This window comes from Centruroides vittatus, unplaced genomic scaffold, assembly GCF_030686945.1.
Source record: "Centruroides vittatus isolate TY-2023 unplaced genomic scaffold, ASM3068694v2 contig_1863, whole genome shotgun sequence".
Taxonomy (NCBI): domain Eukaryota; kingdom Metazoa; phylum Arthropoda; class Arachnida; order Scorpiones; family Buthidae; genus Centruroides; species Centruroides vittatus.
In genome coordinates this window covers 145,962-172,155 of record NW_027121147.1, presented here as the reverse complement: position 1 = coordinate 172,155, position 26,194 = coordinate 145,962, and the positions used below count along the sequence as shown (strand labels likewise).

The 26,194-nt window shown below is 26.5% G+C and overlaps 1 protein-coding gene across 1 annotated transcript; it reads left to right on the top strand.

Annotated features, from left to right (window-relative positions):
• On the top strand, positions 1–23,210 carry LOC136969997 (homeobox protein Hox-B4-like). Its single transcript, XM_067264358.1, is given in 3 exon segments — positions 1–113; positions 116–653; positions 19,644–23,210. Coding segments are annotated over 3 exon segments (888 nt in total). The 5' UTR covers positions 1–50; the 3' UTR covers positions 19,931–23,210.
• Positions 23,211–26,194: the final 2,984 nt, after the last annotated feature.

The following is a 26,194-nucleotide window of genomic DNA, read 5'->3' as shown; positions in this document are numbered from 1 at the left end:
GCAAAGGATATTGGCACCATTATTGCTGTGCCACAAATCAAACGGAACAGATGAGTTCCTACCAATTCGTCAATACACTTACGTCGTGTTACGGTCGTGGCAGTCAGGATTCGCTGACTATTATACGCCACAAGTACAACAAGCTTACGGGAACTGTTATAGCGGACCCTCGTCACCTGTCCAACAATACGGTCCGCCATATAGCGCACCAAATGTACCCCACCTTCAGAACGGCGACCATCATCCTTACAGTAGTTGCGCTCAGCGTTTGAATCATCCGAGTCAAACCCAAAGTCCGAGAACTCCTACACCGTCGGCTACACCAGTGCCGAGTTGCAAGTATGCCGAGGCCTCGACGGGTGGATCGCCGCAAGACCTCACGACAACAGGACCACATCAACAGCACCAACCTTCGAGTCCCGATCCCCAGTCTTCGCCTCCCACACCACGTCCCGTCGGTGTCCAACAAAAATCCCACCAACAACAGCAACAGTCGGCTCAGCAGCCTTCTCCGCAACCACCACAGCAACCCCATCAACAGACATCGCCGACACCTCAACCGCAGTCACCGGGAGGACAGTCGGCGTCGCAGAAACAGAACTACACAACACCACAGATTTATCCATGGATGAGAAAAGTCCACGTCGGTCAAAGTAAGTCCAAATTTCTTGGCTTCTACGTTCCGATGTAGCAGTTAAGTCTCGAGCAATGGTTCGGTCCTTCTCCTAGCCGAGCTAGGTGCGATAGACAGCGGCGTACTGGGTCGCTCGCCGTTTTCAACGGTCCAGAACGCAGTAAATATTCTCTCAACGGTTCTCCTGTCAGGGACGTACTCTCCTCCCTTCGCCCATAAACCGGGCTAGCAGTAGGACTATAAACCTTTCCTCAGAGCCATAATTTTACTAGAAGACTCGCTCACTAGCTCACTAGCGGTGCCATAAAAGTGCGAGAGACCGGCCGTTTAAGAGGCACCGACCCAATTGGAATTCTTCGTTCGGCAGTTTTATGACCGCTATAAACTAAGAGGGGGAATGTCCTAACCAGACCACGAGCTGTAAGGGAGACAAGCTCTTGTTTGTCGCCAAAGAGCTTGTCTTCTCATTCTTCCAACCATTCTGTTTATGTACGAGGCGGGAATACCAACCGAATCGGCTTTTAAATTATTTTTATGACTCAAATGCGTCATAACGGATCGAGTATCCACATGCTCCCTACGTTATACGCTATTTGCAGCCTGTAATGTAATTATACGATCGTATTAATATTTACGGATAAACACGTTTTCATTAAAATAAACTAAAAAAAAAAAAAATTGATAATAATATGGAATAAAATGCGCGCCGTCAGAATCTTAATGAATTATTTTGCAAGTTTTCGTCTATATATAAACATTCCACGTATATATTTTTTAAAGTTGAAATTTACTACAAAAATTCTTTTTAACGTTTTTTATAGTAAATTTAACGTGAATAAAATCTTTTAGATTTGTAGGCCTATTGAAATCTGATTTAATATGAACGTTTTAAAAATTTTACGCTTATCAAATTTCAAATGGTGTAGTAAAACTTTCACTTTTGAATAGATATATAAAACTGTCTACGTCTTTGTTTATTCTGTTTGGCTGTTTTAAGCGAAATTCTGAATCTCACTTATAAAAAATCGATATTTTTCGAGCACTTTCTCTTTAGATGAAACTAGCAATAACGTTTCGAAAAAATGCAAAGGAGCAATAGAACGTTGGAAATAATAACTGAGATTTATAAATAAAATTTTCGTATTTAGGTCAAAATTATTTTCATGTAAATGAGTAATATTGACTACTTTTGTATAAAGGCATTAATTAAATTCAACAATACTTTTCTTATTTCTATTTAAAATAATAATATTTCATACACGAGTAATTTTAATTTAAATCTCAACAACTATAAATTGGAAGCATTAAAAACACCGGTAGATCCCGGATAATATATCCAATCCTTTTCACTATGTTATTAACAAGTATTTCACAATGGGATGATGACACGTCAGTTATGCTAGATAAATAATATTTCGTGAATTTTGCATTTATTATTTTTATTTGATAATGCTCTAAAACGGAAGGATTATAAAGGTTTAAAGCTAAATTCTTTAAGATAGCAATGTGTGTGTATTAAGATATTTTCACAATCAAATTCGAAATACTAAAAAATAAATAAATAAAAATTAACGTAAAATTCGCTTTCTTATTAAAGTTTCTTTCTTGTTTTGGTTTGTAAATATTCAAAATTCAATTTTTACAAATCGCTTAGAACAGGATTAAGGCCTACTTAAAATCTATACTATTTTTAAGTCTGTAGATCCGTTGTCAGTTGAAGTTATAAGGATGGGAACATTTATTGATTCTTTAAAATCAATAGGGACGATTCTTTGTTGTTTAATGAAGTAAAGTAAGCTACATTTTACTCACTCGTAGTCAGAGTGCAAAAAATAGGGCCGTTAGAATTTAAATCAAGATTCATTCTGTGATATATGTTATACAGCATCAAACAGAAGTTAAATTTTCTGAAGGTGAACAGTACTAAACAGTCTTCAATTCTCTACGGATGAGCTATTCATAACATATTCTCAGATCTGACACAGACACAGACCAATAGGGAGAGGGGTACTGCTGACAGGTTTCTGCTCGGCGAAAATAATGCTCCGTCCCCAAGGCTACTCACGCAATGGAGTCGGGACTGCGGTAATGACCTCCTTCTGTTTGCAATTTGTCGCCCGAGTCTAGTCCAATCTGCGAGGGGAAGTGTCCATCCTCCCTGCTGGCAGGAGGGCGGGACGGAATACACCAGCTCCAAAATACTATACGCTATAAGCAGCAGTGGGCAGTTAATGAAAATAAACTGCACTAACCTCGATGATTTCTTCATAGTTTAAAATGAATTTAATAGCCATTCGTATTCAAAATAATTCAAGCCACAGTTAAACTTCCGTAAGAGGAAATAAATTTAAATTTCGATTTTTAAACAACCACTAAATGATGAGCGTAAGTTACAATGTTTTAGAAAACGGAAATGGTATATATTTTAGAAGGTTAATATATTTTTTTAAAATTAATATACATTTACAATATTTCATATGAATTTTTAACCCACAAGATAAAATTTTTACAAGAAAAATTGAATAAATACGCTGCGAGTTTTAGTTTAAACGAAATCGTAGAAACGAATACACCTTTATAAAAGCGAGTTTAAGTTTCAGTGAAACAAATTAGACATATACTTGATAATGACAATAAAATATAAAGAAAACGTTTTATAAAGAGGTATCAGTTGCTTCTTAATTCGAAAGATATCGATGTACTCAAAGGCTTATCTCCACCCCATCGTAATAGAAACTACAATTTTATAACACTTAATATACTTCCCTTGCATTAGGAAAGAGTAGAATATTAATTTGGTTGTCGATTGTTAAATCTGTTGTACATATCGAGTCGTGGGCGGCACATGAACTTGCCACAAATTATTTTCTCCGTTCTATGTTGAATATAAATGACGGCGTTTTGATGTTGTTGGCACTCTCTCTTGTTGCTTTTATGATGTTTTGTATGTGGACTTGGTACATTAAACAAAGAGTCCGAGAAGATAAATTCATTCCTCTTATAGAGGAATTGTGTAAGTCAAAATAGTTTTTAGGCAATTTGTGAATTTCAATTTTGAGAAAAATGAGTTAAAAACTGACTAAATTTTTCTTTGTGTACATTATACAGAAACATTTTTGTTCATAAGCTTCAATAGCTTCAATATAAATTCTTTGCAAAATCATTTTTAAATGGTTATAGAACTATGCAGATTTATCAAAACTATTCCTGTTTTTTCTTTCTTAAAAAATTTAGGCCTTCGAGAATTTTTTAAATAATATTGTTATTGCTGTAATTTACTTAAATACGAATTTAAGGCATCCTTTATATACATTTACGCTCATAAAAACGGAAAAATTTTAAACCAAAAGACGAAACTTTTATATTTTAATTTATTAAGACCCATATTATAAGACTTATAAACTGTTCATTTAATTTTTTAGTACTATATTAATATAAAAATTTAAATTAATGTATAAATCCAATAAACAATTTTAAATTATTAGGCTACAGACTTTTTCATAAACTTTTAAATTCGATTAATAAAACAGATTTAGCCTATAAGAATTTATTTTATAGGAAAAATATTTTTAATTATCATTTATTTTTCGTAAGAATGGAAATTATGTTATATTTGAAAATTTAATTAATTTATATCGTTTAATCCTAAACTATCAGATTATTAACAAAAAAACTTGATAATAATTTTGAAAAATTTAAAACAATTTTATATAATTCTGAAATTAATTAGTGATAACGGAATTTTCGATAAGTTACTCGATTAGAGTTTATTTTAATGGATAAGAGAGTGATGCTGTTTCGAAAATTTAAAATTTGTATGAACCTTATTTTTTTAAAGGTTTATATTTATATTTTTAATTTAATGTCCGTATTATTTCAATAAATTTTGTCTTTAAAGCTTTTCTAATTTTAAATATTTCAGTACGTAACGTTGCGTGTTAATTAAGAAGCATCTGTCGTGATGCTGCCTTTACACAAAAGCACTTTGTTTCATAAATGCTTAACTAAAGAACTTTTATAAATAAACTCACTAAAATTAATTTTCCTTTTATATTAAATTCAAATTTACTTTATTAGACTATTTACCCTAGAGAATTATGCCTATTAAGTTTAATTTTTAAAAGATATAATCTCAGAAGTTTTCATTTCCTTTGCATATATTATAAGTCAATTTTATATTTAATTAGATTTCATTTACCCAGTTTATTTAATTTAATAGCAGTTATGATATTCAAGACACTTAAAATTGAATCTACACTTGATTTAGATTTTACTTTTAAAGAAGTTAAGCTAGATATAAGCTTAATTTAAAGTAAGTTAGTAAACAAAGGAAATCTTCACAGCTAAACTTATTTAGTAGTGTATTTTCAAGACAAGTTTAGCAATAATTAATAACATGTTTACAGCGAGAAAAATATATAAATAATATTTTTAATAAGAAGAAAATTATTTTATTAAAATTAAATATACATAAACATCAATTTATTAATCTGTGTGTAATTGTAGCTTATATATTGTACCGTACTGTACTTCCATGTGAGTTTCTATGCTATACTTCTATGTGTAATTCTGTTAAATATATATATATATATGTTTGCAATATATAACTAGACCTCTATTTTTACCATTTGGAAAAGCATTCATTCACTTGTTCAGTCAGTGATTTGACTCCAATACTCAAGCGGCATTTTATACTCAAGTGGTTTGACTGTAGTAGATTAACCTTGTCGATACGGGAGGAAGAAGCTGTTTTTGTCTCGTGACGTCTATAAAGAGTGTTTTTTTATAATCTTTTTTAGTAGATTAATCCTAATTTACTACAGAGATTTTTTTCCTTCTAGATTTTTCAAGATTACTTAATTGGCCCGCTTTCGTCAGAAAATCGTTTATCTAAGTCATTCTACAAGATATATTAGTTTTATAAATCTACTTTAGATACATTTGAAAAGGAGTTAATTGATATTAAAACACGGTTTCAGTATTTTCAATAGTTTTAATTATCAGATATTCAATGAGGTTTAGTCTAAAAAAATTTATCGTAAATCCTTCACGATATAGGATTTCGATAAGTAGGCCTTTACAATGATTTATCTTTTATTTTATTTTTTCCAATATTATACAAATAGATAGCCTATATTTAAAACTTATAAAAAAAATTGTAAGGAAAAATAAAACAATTTCTTTTTATTTTCCTTTATATTTATTGTAAGGAAGTTTTATTTTATTTATCATGCATAATTTCCTATAATTTCTTTCATTTATTCTATATAATTTTCTGTTAAATTCTACTTTAAAGCAAATATTTTAAAGACTTGTATCCTAGTTTTTCGTATCAATTATCGAAATTATATACAATTATGAGTATACAATTTTGACAGCTTACACGTAAAGTAACTTCAAATTTGCACAGTCAATTTATTTTAAAATTCTCTTTTTTTTATTCTTTATCATTAAAAAGTGAAGTCAACTAGAGCTTCAGATAATTAAGAAAATTTCCATAATTACAAATATAAGCAAAGAAAAAAAAATTAAAATAATATTTTTAAATATTTATTTTAAAAACAAAATTGGTATGTTTGTTTATGAGTATTTATGGATGACTTGCCTTGTTAAAGAATTATAAAATATAATATATTTTCCTTTACAGCGATTAAATCTATAATCTTTTATGTATATAAATTAAGGTATAAGTAACAGTTGATTTGTTTCTTTAAGGAAATGTAAGAAGATCAAAATGATAATATTTTACATACGCTATAGCCTAAACCAATATTTAGCATACAATGAACAGTAGAAGAACAGAGTTTAAGTGAACCAAATCACATTTAAAACCTTATTAAAGTAACTTATATACATGATAAAAGATTTTACTATAATTTTCCTTTCTGGCCTTCCAGATGGCTAACTAGATTTCAACAATAATATTTTGTACGAGGTTCTATCAACCATGGGACGATGAGCACACTTCGATGCTTCTTCCTGTCTTTCACTTTATTCAAGTATTATATTATTAAAAGTACAGAATTTTTTTTACTTAAATTGTTGACATCAAATATATTAATCATTTCTGGGCTTGGTTAAATATTCCAGTAGATTGCATTTAATTTAGTATAAAATATTAGAAAAAAAATTACATTACTTCGTTTTTAGATCATTTTTTTATAAAAAAAAATATATTTAATAGACTTATTTTATACTTGAATAGTCAAATTATTATTAAAATAATATTTTTAAATAATTAATATCTAGATTATAGCGACGAATATTAATGCATTAGAATTAAGAATATAAAAATTTATTAAATTGAATTTTAGTAAAAGAAATTCTAAAAAAATATTAATTATATGACAGTTTTTATTGTATTTTCTTTATAAATTTTAAATTTTTTTTAAAGAAATATAATATAAATCGATTTATCAGTAGTGTTTATGTCATTCTAAAGAATAATGATTATAAGTACGCTAACGTTCAATATACTTCTAATAGATCTATATATATAAGTTTTTAAATAATAAAATATACTTTAATTCTAGTTTTAATAGTCATACAATTAAGGAAATATAAGCTTACATACAGGCCTACATATGTTTTATTCATAAAGAAATATAATTAGACGTATGTAAAATTAATGTTATTCTCTGTAATACGCTGATCAAGACTATAATATTGTTTTATATTATAAATTTAAAATTCTTTTTTCAGTAATTTATTAAAATGACACATAAAGTATCATATATTCCACTTAAAAATAATTACATTTTAAATAGTTTTTCAAATCTTGTATAATAATTAAATCAATTTAAAACTCATGTAAAGATAATATTTAATTTTTTGTTTGCTAAATAATAAATTTACATTCACTTTTACAATAAAAATAAATAGGTTATAATTAAAATAATCACAGGAAAATCTGTGAGCTCTTTAACGCTCACAGTTTTTCTGTGTGTTTTTTGTTCCTTGTTCTTCACTATTCCTTATTCCGTTATATAGTCTATTGTCCATTCGTTCTTAAATAGACATGTTAACTAGTGTTATTATTGATTTAGTGCCAATAAAAGTTTTGTGTCAAATTAGACATCACGATATTTTCATGGTTAGGAATGATTAACACAAGAACACTCCTACCTTTTTGACCTTGACCAACTCTGATAGGTGTATCGTGTACGCCATCATTGATTTTTTTTTTTTAAATGAATAATTGCAAATTTTTCCCAAGTTTTCAAAGCATATTCAATCATTTTAATCATCAATAATAATAAACATATAAAAACATGTTTCTTCGTAAGCGGATAGTCTATTATTAAATTAATTAATTTGGAATATTTAAAGCTTTTTATATGTAATTAAAGCTTAATTTTGCATTGTAATTACTAAAGTATTCCATTTTTTGTTTAAAAATATAACCTTGAAGTAGAATGGCAATTGAAATGTTCTAGGTCATAAATAGCGTAGAATATAGATCAATTTATAATGCCAATAACTTGTAATGTGTAATAATTAGAAAATTTAAAATTTTAAAGGATTCTTTTAATAAAATTTTAATAATTTTTTTAATTATTTAAGAAATGTGTGTTTACTAAGCTAAATATTCAATAAACAAATTATAATTTGGAATTGAAAAATTCGAGCTTTGATGTAAATTTGAAAAGTTCATTAAAATAAATTAAAAAATTGCAAGTGAAGTTTAATCGAATATCTAATTTATCTCTAATTAACTTTCTTTTAAAGTACATTCTACAGAATGTTACACTTAATGTTAACTTAAGACGTACAGTACAGTACGATAAACACGTTCTGTTTTTATGTTCTTAATATTTGAAAATTTCAAAACCTCGTCAGTAATTAATTTCAAATTCACATCGAAAATATTTGAATAACTGTTGAAACTGGACCAGTTAATATCACTTTTTTTCAATTAATTTATTGTATGATATAACGTTAAGTTGTTCGAGATAAAAATTTTAGATAATTTTTAATGAATTAATCTAAATAATTTTGAAATTACTAAAAATTTCAATTGATGTAATGTCCATTAATTTATCATTTTTTATATAAGTTACATTTATTCTAAATTTTCCTATTAAAATTTCCGAACATTTTTTAAAAAAATCTTCTCGATTTTAAAAAAATAATTAATGAAATGACGTAAGTCTGTAATTGATTTAACGTTATTAAATGTATAATGATTTTAATCTGTAAGTTTTTATTTTAAAAATTTGCTAATTAGTCTACGGATTCTATTTAAGTCGACTCGATAATGTAAATTCACTAATTTTAATGAATGATTAATGTGTAAAGTGATCAGAAACTTATCACTCTTAATATTCAAAATAAAATTTAAAAAATTCTGTAAGGAAATAAATGAAAAATTTCATTTAAAAAAATTCTGATTTTGGATCATTTTCAAGAAAAATCTGCTTAGTGTTTTCATGTCATATTTTGAAACATGAAAGATTGCAGCGCAGAATCAATGTTTCTAAGTATTTTATAATATATTGTTACTGCAATATATTCAATATTACTAAAATAATTTTAAAAAATAAAATAAATTAATTTATTATTACGTTTTTATTGATGATATAGAAGAAAGTATAAGCTGTTTCTTAACAGGAAACTGCACAATTGATTTTTGATCGTTGTATCTCGTGTATAGCGGCTCTCATAATTAACAAATATGTCTGTTAAGATATCTTACTACTATCAGAATCACGCATTTGATTTCGTAGAATAGTTAGAAAACAATTATTCTTATTCTTAAGCATACTTCAGTTTGATATTATCATGCTTACTTGCGACGACCTCATTGAAATTTATAATTTTCCAAATGATCTTTCAGAGATAATTTAAAAAGCTTCTATTTTTTTTGTTTTTTCGTTTAAATTTTGCATGTCGTCGTCGAGAGAGATAGCGAGTATAAAAATGTATTAATAAGTTACATAAAGTATTGGATATTAAATGTAAATATGTGAAGATTTAGAACCTGATTGATAGATAGATACTTGACTGATTGTGAAAGGTCATCGTTGACTCTTCATCATTTATCATCAGTTACCATATCGCACTTTTGAAATAACTTATTCTGCATCGGTCAAGCAAAATGAACAGGTGCATTGTCATTTACGAATCGTATCTTTCGATAAGAATATATAGCAAATTTTTTTTTTCTTCGGAAAGCTGTAGTACAGTACATTACATACCTGTAGAAAAATTAAGATACGTACCACTGTAGTACGAAAGTAAAAAATATTTTTAAAAAAATACGGTCGAATGATGCGCTAACTTAAATTCATTGAACCAAATCGAAAAATCTATTATGTTGTTGGATTGAATAATAAATTGTTCATTTGTTTACATTCAACCGCAGTATTATCAAGATAATCGGAAATATGCTGCACCGCTGCCTATTCCTGTAATCATAAAATCTTAAATGCGTTCTCTTAGAAAACGAGATTTAAAATCGAGATTAGGCTATTTTATTGACCTTTTAATTTGGTTCTTGATAACGCTTCATCTACTTCTGAATCTTCGAACTTAAATTCATTAAAAATTAATGATTTCGGATATTTTAATTGTATAAAAATCTCATTTTCTTGATTTTATATTTTAAAAAGTGATAAAAATTCTTTAATATTATAGTATATTTTAAATAAATATTGTATAAATTAGAACTTTTAAGAGCATTCTGATGTTTATAATCCTCTAGGGTAAAGAAGACAGTCTGTACAAAAATTATATAGAATCATTGCTAGTTACGTAGTGTTTTAATTAATACATTTAATTAAAATTTTATAGTATATATTATAAAATATATAAAGAATTTTTATATTTTAATAACAGAATCAGTTTGATTGTTTTTCTTTCTGTAAATCCAAGTTTATTCATTATATCAGACAAAAGATAAGCAGAAATATAGTACTTTCGTAGTCTTTGGCAATAAAACAAAATTAAAATAATTAGTTTACACTAATATTATATCATCTGTTAGTGATTAAATACTTTTTAATCAGCAAAATTATGATTTTTATTTTAAAAACATTAATAGGGAATGAAAGTTAGGAATAAACATTTATTTTATATTAATAGGCCTACAATATATATTAGATATATACATATACAAAATGTAATTTTAAAATAATATTCTAATATCTAAAATTTTCTGTACATTAAAATTATATTTTTTAAGTCCTTAAAAACAGAGGGGGGAATGTAAAATAATGATTACGAATATTTATTTATGGAAAAAAATTACAGAAATTATTTTCAATTAAAATCTATAAATTTATTTACATAAAAAAGAATTTTATAAATAGTTAAAAATATTTAAGCATCGTTATAAAATTATCTATCATTTTGTATATATAAAAATGTAAGCTTTTATCCTATAAATATCTTATACAATAGAAGAAAAATAAATATAAGTGTAAAACTATTTTCGTATGGTAAACATTATTTTAAAATTGTACAAATAATTTGATTTATTTTTCAGTTAACTTAGCAGAAGGCCTGTGCTGTACATAACTTGATTACAAGTAATCAAATGGTGTTATTTACATAATGCATAGTAAAAGATTAATTGATACACTCAAATGTTTAATAGATAAAAGCTTGTAGAACATGATTCTTAAATAAATGAATATAAATCAATCTGATAAATTTTTTTATTTATTTTTTAAAGGTTTCTATATTTGTTTTTTTAAATGTGTAGATTTATATTAATTCATATCACATTTTTAAATTATACAGTATATTTTTAAAGTGTTCTCTCGCAATTAAGATGGTTTCTAGTTAAATTATTGAATTTATTTAAATTAAATATTCGAAAAATAAATGTAATGTTATAAAATAAAATATCTTTTCTCTTGTAACAGTGTTAATTATTATAGTAACGTAAAATATGTCGACATTGCAAAAATTTCTATATAAAATATATTTTAAAACTTTTATAATAATAATGCTGATGATCAAAAACACATTAACGTGACCTAAATTGATACAAACTAATTGAAAATAAATTCATTCACTCCAATTTTGTTATATATAATATAATAAACATTTAAAAAAAGTAATTGCTGAATTATACAGCCGAAACCATTAAAATTTTAAATCTTAATTTAAAAATTGATTATTTTATAATTATTCATCGAAAATAAAAAAATGAGATATAATATGATCATTCAATCATTCATAATTAGAGTGAATAACCAAGCTTCTCCTACAATTTGTTAACTTTAATTATTTATTAATTTTTCCTTGCTGATAAATATCATTGTTCCTGCCCATAAAAGAAGGTTAATTCATTTTCTAAAGTCACAGAATAAATTATAACATTGTGTATCGTTGTTTTTCTTCCTATCCTTACAGAACTTATCAACCTTGATTCATTTTTTTAAATTCAATAAAACATATTATCCTTGACGCTATTTAATCTTTGATAACTTCATTAATTTTTTTGTTGTTTTAACTGTCAAAGGTTAAAAATCTCAGATTTTCATATATTAAAAAAAAATTCCTTCATAGTTATTATTGCATTCCAAAACAATTAGTTTCAGTGAAATAATCAACTTTCATCCAATATTTATTTATAAAGTTTGTAATTTATGTTTTAAAAATGAAATTTTCTATAACAAAAATTCATTTTTGTTATAGAAAATTAATTTATAGAACTTTATTTTATTATAAAAGCATCAAATATAAAGTTAATTTTATTATGTAAAATAGAGTATTTCATATATAATTATAAATATTATTAATAATAATTCTTCCTAAAATTTTTAAATTATATGATTAAACATAAAACTTAAGTCAATTCTTTGTGAATTTTAATTGTAATTCGTCGTTAAACATTATATATAATTTAGATAAATAATGACTCCTTTGTGGAAAGTAAAGACAATATTTAAATTAAGATAAAATTTATTAGTCTAGAAATTTATTTCGGTAGATATTTCTCTTGTTGATAAATTAATATTTGAAACTTTAAAAGGAAATTAAAGAGAAAGTGAATGCTGGTTGCTTATATTTTCCTTGCTGATTATCATCTTTACGTCTATATAACACGAACAAACTTAACCTTTCTGGTAAAAGATTAGAAAAGTCCGTGAAATTTCTCATTGTCATTTTTATTGACAGAAATTAGTGGATTCTAGTCGAAATTAATCGATCATGTCTGCTCTCTGCTTTTATTTCATATTCCTTCTTGAGTGTTCAAGTTGTGGACGCGCCAACTTAGGACCTCTCTGTCGGCATCTCTTTGCAAACTGGATGGCTATCTATTCACCTGTCGACAATTAATTGTCCTTGCCTTACTGGTATGTCCAGTGGAATCCTAATGTTCATATCTCCTCGTCTTTCTCCAATAATAATCTCTACTGGAATCTTAATGGAAGGAAATATTTCCCTAAACAAGTGGCCAAGAATCAAATGCTATATTTGACTATCAACGTTAAAATATTGATAATTACACTTATAATAATAATAATAATATAACACAGTTATCTTAAATAGCATTAACATACGAAAGATAATTAAGATATAAAAGCATTACATCATAGCGGGAAGTCTTACTTAAAGAAGTATATTCCAAACTTTATAATTCGATTATTTAATAATATTATCGATGTATTATTAAAGTAATTTAAGATAAAATGTTAATATATTATTAATAATCATTAATTTCCAGCTAATTTCAATTTATAAATTAAACAATATTAAATTAAACTCAAATATTAATTAGCTAAATGGCTGACTTAAATGAACTTAGTATACACGATAGTAATGTCATTTAGTCCACCATTAAGCAAACCATTTGGACACTCTACTATAATAGTTTTGAACTTTGAATAGAAATTTGATTTTATAATATTTTAGCGATTAGAAAGCTTATTATTGACCTTGAAACAGCCATTTAATATAAGCTTACATGACTAATATGAACTACAACTTTCTCCAAATTTGTATAATTATTAAATTATAATAATCTAATTATTTACGTACTGCACTGTACATTCGATTATAAAATATACTTTAGATTCAAATTTATATAATTTGCTTTATTCCTTCATTAATAAAATATTTTTAAATTAATATTTTAACGCATTTTTAAAGTTTCGTAATGGATATTTTAGTTGCTGTTTCATTCAAGTCACTGAAATAGTAGCGATCAGCATTTAAAAGTAATCAATCTTATCATTGGTTTTCTTTGTTTTCGTTAGTCACAAACTAAATTAGATAAAACCATTATCGCATTACGAGAAACTCTCGATATCGTTAAATTGTTCAATCACCTTGAAACATTTTTGGGTAATTTATATCAATTTATAAGAATCCGAACAATATTTTTCCACAATTTTCTATAAAAATGACAATTTATAATTAATTTGGTTCAATTTAAAGTAAGAAATAAAAGATTTTTCTTATTTTATCTGTAATATTTAACATTGTAAGTATAAATGTAACAATATTTTCCGAAATTGTTTATATATAAATATCAGTTAACAATTCGTTCCAGTTTAACATACGAAATGAAAATTTACCTTATATATATATAAATCATTATAAGATATAGGCTATAAAACAGTAAATGAGGTAAGATAGCTTTCCTGCGATTCTATTTGATATCTGATAGGAAGAGGAACCGAGCTCATCCTGGATTGAATGTGTAGCATACGGATATGACAAGTGTCTAGCCAAGCACATCTTGTTCCTCATTATTATTTAATTATGACTTGATAATATTCTAGCGAATAAACTAAATTAAAATAGAGATAAAAATGCTAAAATTGAGATAAAATGCGGGAGTTAAACGTAATAAATATTAGAAATATACCAAATGTGAATGTAATTAAAATTCTGTTAGTTCACCTCAATACGGCATTAATATTAAAAAGGGACATTAAAAATCAATTATTATTAGCATTTACAATAAACAAACTAGTTTAGAAAGAGAAATTAGAACTAATAAATTGTTATGCAGGTAGAAAAATTCTCACGTTCTACAAATAAAATTAAATTTATTGCATATATAAAAATACATTCAAAACTACTTTATAAAATTTAATAATGTAGTTAGTCTACATTTTAGTATAAACTTTAAATAATTATATACAAAGTTGTATTTTTATTGACTTTTAAATATTTAAAGAATGATCCTATACGTTGTAGAGTATAGTTCTTTTTGTGTATTTGCGCTATAAATTTGAATAAATTTTATATATTCAAGCATTAATGAGATGACATTATGAAGTTTTTAATCAATAAAAAGTGGCCTAATTCTAGTAATATCGAACTGAATACTGTACAGTACACTGACGTAGAAAATACCTTACTGAATACCTCTCATCATTCTACTTGCAATCTATAGATTAAAATTTTACAGGATTTATACGTGAACATTTGATTAATGTCATTTTCTAAAGTATAGAAAAGTTGTGGATGATGAAAAATCAATATTATATTCGAATTGATGCATGGTTTCTTTTACGATCAGTCTGCTCTCTTCTTGTACTCTTTTACAATGATCCGAGGCATAGAATACTTTCCAAAAATATTTTATTTACTCAAAATTTTTCATGTGCCATAAAGGAATAACAAACATCAATCATTTTTATTGAAACTATGGCAAAGAAATTTTCATAACACTAATGCTCTCTTTCATCGTACTCAATTTTAAAAATAATTATTTAATTTCTGATTATAAATTAATTAAAATCGTGGAGAAAAAAAAATTATTATTATTTTTAAAGATGCTTGCTATATAAATAACGAGATTGAGAGATTAAGAAAATTAAGATTTAAGAATCAAGTACAGTAATTTGTCTATCTCTAAAAATAACCAAATTAATTTTCTGGTGAATGATTCATAAACAAATTAAATTTTCATTAAAAATCTCTTTATTTACTGTTATTATTAACGATAAAATTTTAATTTTTAACGAATTAATTATAAAAATATCTTAATTTAAATCGTCTAGTGTAGATTATTATATTAAGTTTATTTATTGCGCTTATATTAATTTTAAGTTTATTAATTAAATTTTTATTATAAAAAAAAGAAATAAACGGAAATTATATTATATCGATAATTATATCGAATGAATGAATATGATAGTAAGCGAAAAGATAGACATTTTGATACGCTCTTACTTGAATTGATGATTTATTACAATAGATGAGCGTCATTAAAATAATTGTAGCCAGGAAACAAGTTTTATTTTTATTTAATATTTAATAGATTTAAGCACGTTAATATTACGTAAAATAATTTAAATAGTATAATTTTTAATTATTAAAAAAAAAAGGGAAGAAAATTAATTGTTAAAAATTTTCGTTAAAATATCATTTAAATGTTAATCAATCTACATTAAAATCTATATTTAAATACATATTATTTATTGGAATAAATTGAATGTTACAATGTTAAGTTATTTAAATAATTTACTAAATCCTTTTTAGAAAGGGAAAATTATATTTTTCTAATATAAAACTTTAAATTAGAATGTTTAGAAAAGTTTTTAATGTATTTAAGGCATTTTTAGAGTTTAAAAAATAGAAAATCTTAAAATAGTTTTTTAATTAATATATAGAAAATAACTAGAATTTTAATTATTTTGCTTGTTAGATTGAAGTAAACGTGAAAATTAATGAAGAAGATTGTATGAAATTAAAATATAGTTCCTAAATATTTTTTTAAATGTTAATAATCATCGGTACATTCTGGAGAATAGAGAGAATTGAACCAAGAAAGGATTATAGGATAACCTTGGAAAAAGGTAATTCCACGTTCTTAGCCAAGCACAACCGAAGTATATTCAGGATCTTTACTATCAGACTTTTTATCAGTTTTATCCTCAGGCATTTTGGTCCAAATTGTTCGGTTTTGTTTCGAGTCATGAAACATTTTTTCCTAAAAGTGATGCTAATCTCCTATAATTTTAAAGAATTTTATTTTATTTTTTTTTTAATCGCGTGTATGGAAAAACAATGGCTATATTTATTTAATCCTCATTTTTCATAAAATAAGGGATTCTCCAGTTTTCGAAAGATTGTTATTTAAATTTTGCACCAATTTTTCAATTTATATTAAAAGGTTTTAACACGCTGACATTTCAAAAATCCAGAATAACAGTTAATTATTTTTATATAATTTTTTTCCTCTTGATTATTTTAATCATTTAATTAAACATAATTAAAAAATGTTTTAACTTGGAGAATTTCTATTTATTATTAAAACGAATTTTAAGATATAAAATATTTAATTAGTAGCATTATAAATATGTTTAATTTTTTAAGGAAATATTAAAATAAATTTTTTTTAAAATTATTATTACGTTTAAATTAAAAAGTGATATGAAATTTAGTTAAACGTTAATTAAATGTTTAGAAAATTAAATTTCGTTTTAATTTCTTAATTATAATACATTTGTTGTTAGTTAGTAATAATATTATTGGTTAATGTAACCCTTGGTGCCAAGATGGCGGCTCGTCTCTGATTCCAGCAAGGAAACAGTGGGACACACGTTCTAACCTAACCTATCCTAACATATTCTAATAAATTACCATAATTATTAGCAACCAAATTATTAGAATAGGTTAGGTTAGGTTAGGTTAGAACATGCATCCTTAGTGTTTCCTTGCTGGAATCAGAGACGAGCCGCCATCTTGGCACCAAGGGTTACATTAACCATATTATTAAATAATTTAAACTCAATCGGATGTACTTTTAATTTGGATAAACGATAACTGATGTAAACATGTTGTATCTGACCTAAATCTTTAGTAAACATGATATCTTATAGTTAATGTAATGATATCTGAAATCTGATTTGTATGTTATACGAATATTGATTTGTTTTCTATTAATTTATGTTATTCAAGTTCTATTTTAACAGACTTTTTTCCTTTATAACTCGCTTATTTTTCATTACTTAAACAAAGTACATTGACAGACGAAGTGTTCTGGTATGAGCTAATTATATAGTAATACCATGTAATACAGAAAAGATTGCTTTAAAGTAATAAATACCATAATTTCTACTAGATAATATAGCTTTTGAAGTATATTTTAAGCTTTATTTTACTGTAGAGAGAATTTTTACTGAGAAATTTAGACTTATAAATGCGTAAGTTTATATAGAATAACCATATGTAAGGATAGTTTATACACTAAAATTACAGCTTTATATCTATATAATAAATTAAATTTCTGATTGTCTACATTCAAAATTCTTTAATTAATTCGTCTAGTTAAATTTTTTAAAAGTTTTCCGGAAAAATAATTTTAAACTTTACATTATCCTATTCCTTCCGGATGATATCTGTAGTATCTTGAGATTATATCTTTTAAAATTAATTTAAGATATGAATACTTATTAACTATTAACACAATTATCTTGTATGCGAGTCGTATATTAATGCGTTAAAGTAATTTATTTAAAATTTAATTATTAGACTCATTAGAGAACATTGAATAAAACAATTTACAAAATTTACAGAAAGAAGATTGATTAAATTGTAATTTTATTACTGCATCACTCATCCCGAGTCTCTTAAAAGCATTGAGAATTTTTGAGTAAACGAAAAGTGGGTCTGGACTTAATCACAAGAAAATTTTCTGAGATATCTTTCTACAATCTCTTATGGAAACCAAAGAAAACAATATACTGCAATTTGTTATAAGAAGAAACAGATTATGTTATGATGTAAAATAAGTCTAGTTTGTGAATGATTTCTTAGATTTGCATCCAGTACGTAATTTACAGGCATCGTGACCCATCCTGTCTTAATCTTCTTGCATCTATCGCGTGATGAGTTTTCGCAATTTTACCTGTTCTTCCAGGAAAAAAATGTCAAATTTCGTGTAGTTATATATATATATATAAAATCTAGTTTCCTTCTATAATATGACATATTGATGACAAGATTAGAGGAATTATTAGGAAAAATAAGCACGTTTATATTTTGATATATGAAATTATTATTGTATAATTTTAATGAGATTGAAGAGGTTTTTTTTAAAAAAAAAACATTTTCATACTTAATAAATATATAAATTATATACGTAATGATCGGTATCTGATTTTTTTATTTATTTGTTCTTAAATACTAATTATGAATAGATTTTTAATTGAGATTTTAGACTAATTAATGTTGAAATGATAAGGATTAAATTATGAAAATTCTGATTTATTATTTAATTTTATTCTTACAAAAGTAAAAACTTTAAAAACAAAGGAATTTATTTTTGTATGCCAGTTTGTAACAGGTGCAGAACTTAAACGGATTCTAAAATATAAATAGTTGTATTCTATTTTGTAATTTCGTATAACAAAAATATATACTTTAAAACTTAAATTTAAACATGTTTTAATGTTTTATATCTTCATACTTAACACTTATAATATCAATAAACTTAATTAATTTTAGAATATTACATTTAATCTTTAAAATTTATTTTTTATTAAAAATTAAAACTATATTTTAATTAAGTTAAGACTTTCAAACATTATTTTAAATTGTTTCTACATAAAAAATTTTAATAATTATTTCAAATTGTATACATATTTTTTAATTATGTTTACTTTAATTACAAATAAAAATCTTTTCGTGGAATTATTTAAAGAAAATTTGGTTTAATGATGCTTTTTTATATTGAAATATCTTATCATTATCTTTCAATGTAAAATAATTCTAGTTATTAATGATGCGACTATAAAAAAATATAAGCGCGAAGTATTTCTGCTCAGACCATCTCAGAACGGTTAATTTATTTTTATCTTAGAAACGATTCTTCACAAACGAAGACCACCTCTGAGATCCTCAAAATTACATAAACAACCAAGAGACATTTAACCTATTAAAGAAATGCTGCGTTTTTCTTTCCATAGGTTTAATTGTCTGTAAGACGCGAATGAAAACCATGCGGTCTGAGGCAGAATGAAAAATGACCGAGGGCGTTGTTGGAATTTGTCTACGTCGTATGTGCTGACGTTTAGTCTTCTCTTTGTGTTTTCAGACGGTGTCAACGCCATGGGTGAGACCAAGAGGCAGCGAACATCCTACACACGCTACCAGACTTTAGAATTGGAGAAAGAGTTTCATTTCAACCGTTATCTGACGCGGAGAAGAAGGATAGAAATAGCTCACGCTCTATGTCTATCTGAACGACAGATCAAGATATGGTTTCAGAATCGACGGATGAAATGGAAGAAAGAGCATAAGATGGCCAACGCTGTGCCACCACAGATACCTCAGATGATGCCAGATCATCACCACCATCTTCACAATGAAACCAAAGCCTAAATTTAGATATGGACACGGTGTTTACGTGCACAATATATAAAAAAGAATATTATATAATATACGTTACAACAAGTATACGGAAAAAAAATATACATTCAAACTGTTCATCATTTTTGTCAATAGTCTTCGGTTTTTCGAAAACCACGAAGATTGATACTGAGAGGAGGTGTAAGTTATATTCACGTTCTCGTGAAAGAATTGAAGGCCATATAGATTACATTAACAAATTACTATATTTACTTCTCTTCTTTTATCTGGAAATGATTGCCGTGATGTATATCTGTCTTCAAAAATGATGTGAAGTTAAGACGGATTCTTTGCCGAAACGAACTATTGAAAAGGGTTGGGGCAATACTTTTCACCTAATCAAAAGAGAAGCTCACATATCTATCTTAAGTTTATCTATAATTAAATTTCGATTTAAATATTAAGTGCAATATATTGATCAGAAAAAGATCAAAATCGAACGGTAACCTGTCTGATGGTATCCATATAGAATGTTATTACAAAACAAGACGAAGAATCTAATCCTTCGACAGTATTAAAAGACACTTTTATGCTCGCACATAATTAAATTTGTACAATTTTCAAAAAAATAAGTCGAGACGTAGGCCTATACGAGAATGAAGGCTTAATGTAGTCTATATTTGATAACATCTATTCATAGTCTAAATTTTCTTCAGTTTAATCTATAGAACTACAATGTAGTCGGCATAGATTATTTAGGTTTTCAAATACGTACGAAAATATAGGCTACGATTAAGTTACGTCGCATAGAAGACAACGTGATAGAATAGTGATATTTATTGAGAAAAAAAATACGTAATAAATCTATCGTATAGTGAATTTAGGTTGCCAAATATCCAAGAAATTCCATTACGAAAAGAATCCTACAAGATTTATAGAAAGTATCAAGTGTAAAGAGGGGGAAATTGTTTTAGTGTTAGAATTCTTTGTTCGAATGAGATTTGTTGCATAACTTAGGTATAATGTTCAATAATATTATCTGCAAGATCAAGTTTTCAATCTAAGTAAGACTATTATTTGCATACAGGAATAGATCTTCTTTTGTCAAATGCTCTTTTTAAAGATTCTTTTTCACAAAGTCATCACCACAATTCTGTTTAAAAGAGTTTCAGATTTTCGTTATTTTCTTACTTCTAACAGTCTAGAGAACATCGAGAAAGTCCTACTTTAAAGCTTCCTGTCTCTCTACCCAGATTGATTTCCGATACGAGAAGGCTTGCTTGGTGGAGGTTAAACACACGAGCGGAGCAGAAACGGGAGAAGGGAAGTCCCCTAGAACAAAAGAATGAGGGAATAAAAAAGCTGCAGGAATGTAGAACCCATTTGTCGTTTCTCATTTTGGTTACTTCAATCCTTTCATGGCTATAGCTGAAGAGAGCGTTAGGAACTCAGTTCAGCGGTTCAATTGGTAATCTTGCTAAGCTTTCGGGGTCGCCGGAGGGCTCTTCAATTCGATTTTTTTCTTGACTTTCTAGGCTGTAGTTTAAATTGTCCAGTTAAAGAAAGAGGAAAAAGAAATAGAAAGGTTATACAGTACTTTCAAATCTTGTTTCGCTTCGGTGTAAGGCATTTTTGTTAAAGAAACAAAAAGTTCCTTTCTAAAAATCTTTCTATTTACCTTTATAGCTTTGAAAAATTTTAATGTTTTTGTTTAAGATTTTCTATATTTTAAATGTTTAAAATCAAATGTTGAAATTTAAGTTTGATAATCAAAATGGTGTAAATTCGGAAGATTTATTTTAAAGTAATTTATCGAAAGAAGAAATTCAATCGTTCTAAATTATTTTACGGGTCAAACAATTAAGAAACTATTAAAAAAAATGAAAATGATTTGTCTAATTTAAAGAGGGAAAATACTTAAGCATTTGTAATAGTTCCTTGAAAGCTGCAATTACCTCTAATTTACTATTAATAAATTATATTAATTCACACAATTATTTTTAAATAAATAAAAATTAATTGCCATCAATACCAATGCATTACCCAAGAGTTTCGAAAAGCCTAACTCGCTATTGTTTTTTTTTTTCTAGTAGTTTTTGTACATATTCAAAATTTAAGCTGAAATATTTTATATTTCTGCACAACATTATTATACAGTGAAACGTAAAGTACAACGTTGAATCATCAACATTCAGCAGAAACGTATTTTCAAAAGAACAGTCTCCGTTTTGCTTATTCCTGAAGGAAAAAGAAAACATAAAAAACAGTTCTTCCAATGACAGTAAACTCGTGAAGAATTTTCGAGAAGCCTTGAACAGGATCTTAAAGAAATAACAGCAATCAATTCCTAACATAAGCTTATAAAGGAACATTTGTATACAGCATGTCCCTTATTAATGCACAAATGCTTCGGGACTTATTGTACTTCGGCGACAATGGTACCTCACACAATAGCGTGTAGACGGGAAATCGTCTTCAGATGGCAATTTCTCACAAAACTTACTATATGTATCCATGAAACACCGACAACGTACAACTTTCTAGATAAGTATACGATTGATACAAGCACGACGCGTTGTTATAATAATTATTGTATGTAATTATTATTATTATTATTATTAATGAGTTAATTATTATAGCTGTTGTTGCATACGTCATCTTTCATGGAAACAGGATATGACATCGCTTCCGTTTAAGCCGCCAACTGCTAATTTAAATAATCAAACGATGCGGTGGAAACAAGACAGTCGGAAATGTATGGCGCCCTACTGGAAGTAGGCAGCTTGAGTGATGACGTCGGTGTTTGGTAGAAATTCTACCAAAACTTCCAAGTGATGATGACTTATTTTCATTCTGTTTGATTCGATTAATTTTTCGCGGTGTGTACATAATGTAAATGTTGTCGTTGCTCGATGTATTATTGTTGTTATTGTTGAGAATTGTTTTTAATTTTTTCCTTATATATTTTTTGCCCAGTTGTGTAAGTGAATGTGATGTTATATCCATGTCATATTGTTGGTGGTGGTGTTATCACTCAAAAAAAAAAAAGCCTGTAGTTCTGGTGATAAATAAGTATACAATATATATGTATGTATATATACATACAGTACGTGTATACGTGTTAAGTTACTATAATAGCGTGTAGGAAAGTGTAATTGCTGCACTGCCGCTAACCTTTGACCTTCTTTCCTCTTCCGATACCATTTCCTATCCCCATCAGATTCCTTTAAAAGTTTCCCCATCCTTGGAATAAAAGTGACCAAAAAGAAAAAAAGAAACTAAGATTCTGAGAAATAAAGTAGATTATGAAAAACTGGCTATGTCATTTTTTCGTGCATGAAATACAACTTCGCTTATCATAGAAATAATACCTTTGATTAATAACTGGAAAAAATATTACAAATTTAAATCAATAATAGAAATTTATTTAAATTCTACAAAATATAATCCTCAAGCCGCTACCTTAAATAACCAACATTTAAAAATGTTAAGAATTGTTTAAGTAAGCTTCTTTACAATGAGAAATGTTGAATTATACGAAAGGCTACTCTAAGATAATGCTCAAGCCAAATTTACGGTTTGCTGTTGTAACATTAAAATAGATTACTCAGCTGAGATGTTCAGTAAAGCGTTATGCATCAAGTTAGGAAGATTTTCTTAAAGAAACTGGAATTTAATGGATTATAATACAAACAAGAAGATTTAAAAAAGTAAATTTTATTTAAATTATGATCAAATACATTTTTTATTCTAATAAAACAATTTAGAAATAGTTTTTATTTACAGATTTAATACACTGTTTTTTAGAAATCGGTATTAAAATTAATTAATATACAAACCTCCGTTCAAAATGTTTATCTTCTTTTGTTGATTTACTACGAAAAGAATTTTGCAATTTGTAGTTTATATGTTCATTAAGATTTTGCTTCATCATTTATTATTATTCCTTAATTGTGCAAGAAACTGGCATATTTTAATACACGAGTAATGCTTTACACACTACAAAACATTGAGTCTTAATTATAATTTTGGATTTTTAATCATTAACATGAGTCTATAGTATATAAGTATAAAGTACCTATTATCACGAAAGAAATGAAAGTTAATGTATTTGTTTAATGTAATTGTAGTTTCTATAAAATAACATTACAAGTAGTGTTTCACGATCAAAATTTAAAAGAAGGAAAAATAATTTTAAAAAAGGTAGATGATATGTTTAAGGAAAACATAGCAAATTTGTAAGTCCTTTTAGTGTTATATGATAAAAATGTTAGGAAATATTTTTATAGGACATTTCTTTGTTCCATTGTAGAGAATATAATACATTATTACTCCTTTCTAACAAAAAGGAAACTTACAAAATAAATTTTTGCTAGAAATAGTTGAGAAAAAAATCAAAAATAGATTAAAATAATTTTTAAGATTATTATTCAAACATCTCTAATGTTTATAAAACTTAAAATATATAATTTCAACCTACTTAATAATCGATACCAAACAGTCTTGGCAATAAATTTAATATACAGCTAACATTTACTGCATTGTCTTTTAGAAGAAAAAGTAAACTGTATAGATTGCTAAATTGTTACTGGAACTGAAATGCAAAAGAAATCGTTTGATAAATCGAGATTTCCAAGATAAGAAAAAAATTTTCTAAAGAAGAAGAAGAAGAAAAACAAAAAAATAGAGGCGCAAAACAGTAAATTTACTCAATCCTAAAAGAGTTCATTACATTCGCCGACTTCAATAAAGAGAAAGTAAAATGTAAAAGGAAGCTTTTTACTACGACTTTGTACAATTGCGGTAATTGCTGGGGACGAAACTGCCAAAGGTTTAATTCCCATGTGACGATGCACGGCGGGAACTAGGAAGCAAAGGAGTAGATGCCAGGAGCCTCTGATAAAAGTAAATGATTATACGACTAATGAAAACTTATTACTTTGCCGACTAGAAAGATAAATTACTTTGCTCCGTTGTTTACACTCCGTTTATGTGGTTTCAGTTAAAAGCGGGAAAGAAATTTGTGTGACCCTCTTGTGACGACTCTCCAAAAATAAACTTTCACCAGAAAAAAAAATATATATATATATATATAATGATAACAATTATACAAAATGGATCTCTAAATATCGAAAATTGAAAAAAGAAAATAAAAATATAAAGGTAAGTAATCGAGAGTAAAGATATTGACACATGAAGCATAAAGAATTATAATTTAAGAAAAAATAAATTGAGCAGAAAAGTAAAAATTAACAGTATTGCGGATTATATTTCAATCTAAATCGAGTTAAAGTCATTAAGTTAAATACGCAAAAAAAAATTTAATTGGAATAAGAACTATTTTATAAATTTTTATTATTTAATTTACAATTACATATTGCATGTGTTTCTCACAAAGCAATTGATAAAAATATCAGGTCAGCATAGCGCCATCTAGTGTTACAATAAGTGAAATAACTTGAATAAATTATCCAAATTCGCAAATATTTACAATTGTTCTTGCTATTTACAAAAAAAAATTAAAAAATTTAATTTAAATATATCGAAATTAATTAAATAATCAATAAATTAATCAAATAAACGCATCTTTTAAATAATAATATTCCGTATTTTAAATACAAGAAAAATATACAAACCCGAACGAAATGTTTGTTTAAATTTATAGAAATAAATCTAAATATTGCGGAATTAGATAAATTTTAAAGAATTTATCCCATTATATCGCACGAAACGTAGGAAAACTCGCGCAAATACTCGCGATTCAAAATATCTTGCACTTAATAAATCTTTTCAACTGTAAATGTTTACATAAGAAAACTAGCTGACAACAGACGTATGAGATAAGAAACCAAACAGATTTATCTTCCAAGTATTGACATCAAACTAACATTCGGTAACAAATTCAACAAACAATTCACGAATCATCGATTCGAGACATCTAAAAATTATATATATATATTGGCCTATATATGTGTGTGTGTATTTTTTTTTTCTACAGAAATTTTTCAGAGATGTCGTTTAAAATACATTAAGTAAACAAAATCAGCTTTTTGTGTGTTTCGTTATGACTTTCGATAATTGATGATAAAACATTTAAAATTTAAAACGAGTTTAAAACGATCCAATAAATGTATATTGAATATTAATAGAAGTGGTAGTGATACTTTTTGGAAATATTCAAATGGCGAAAAATGAAAAATTAGTTTTTGACGCGATAAATCTTCTTCGTCTGAATATTAAACCAATAATTTTGTATTTTACGTATTAAAAACTTTGTTTTAAATACGTAAAATTACA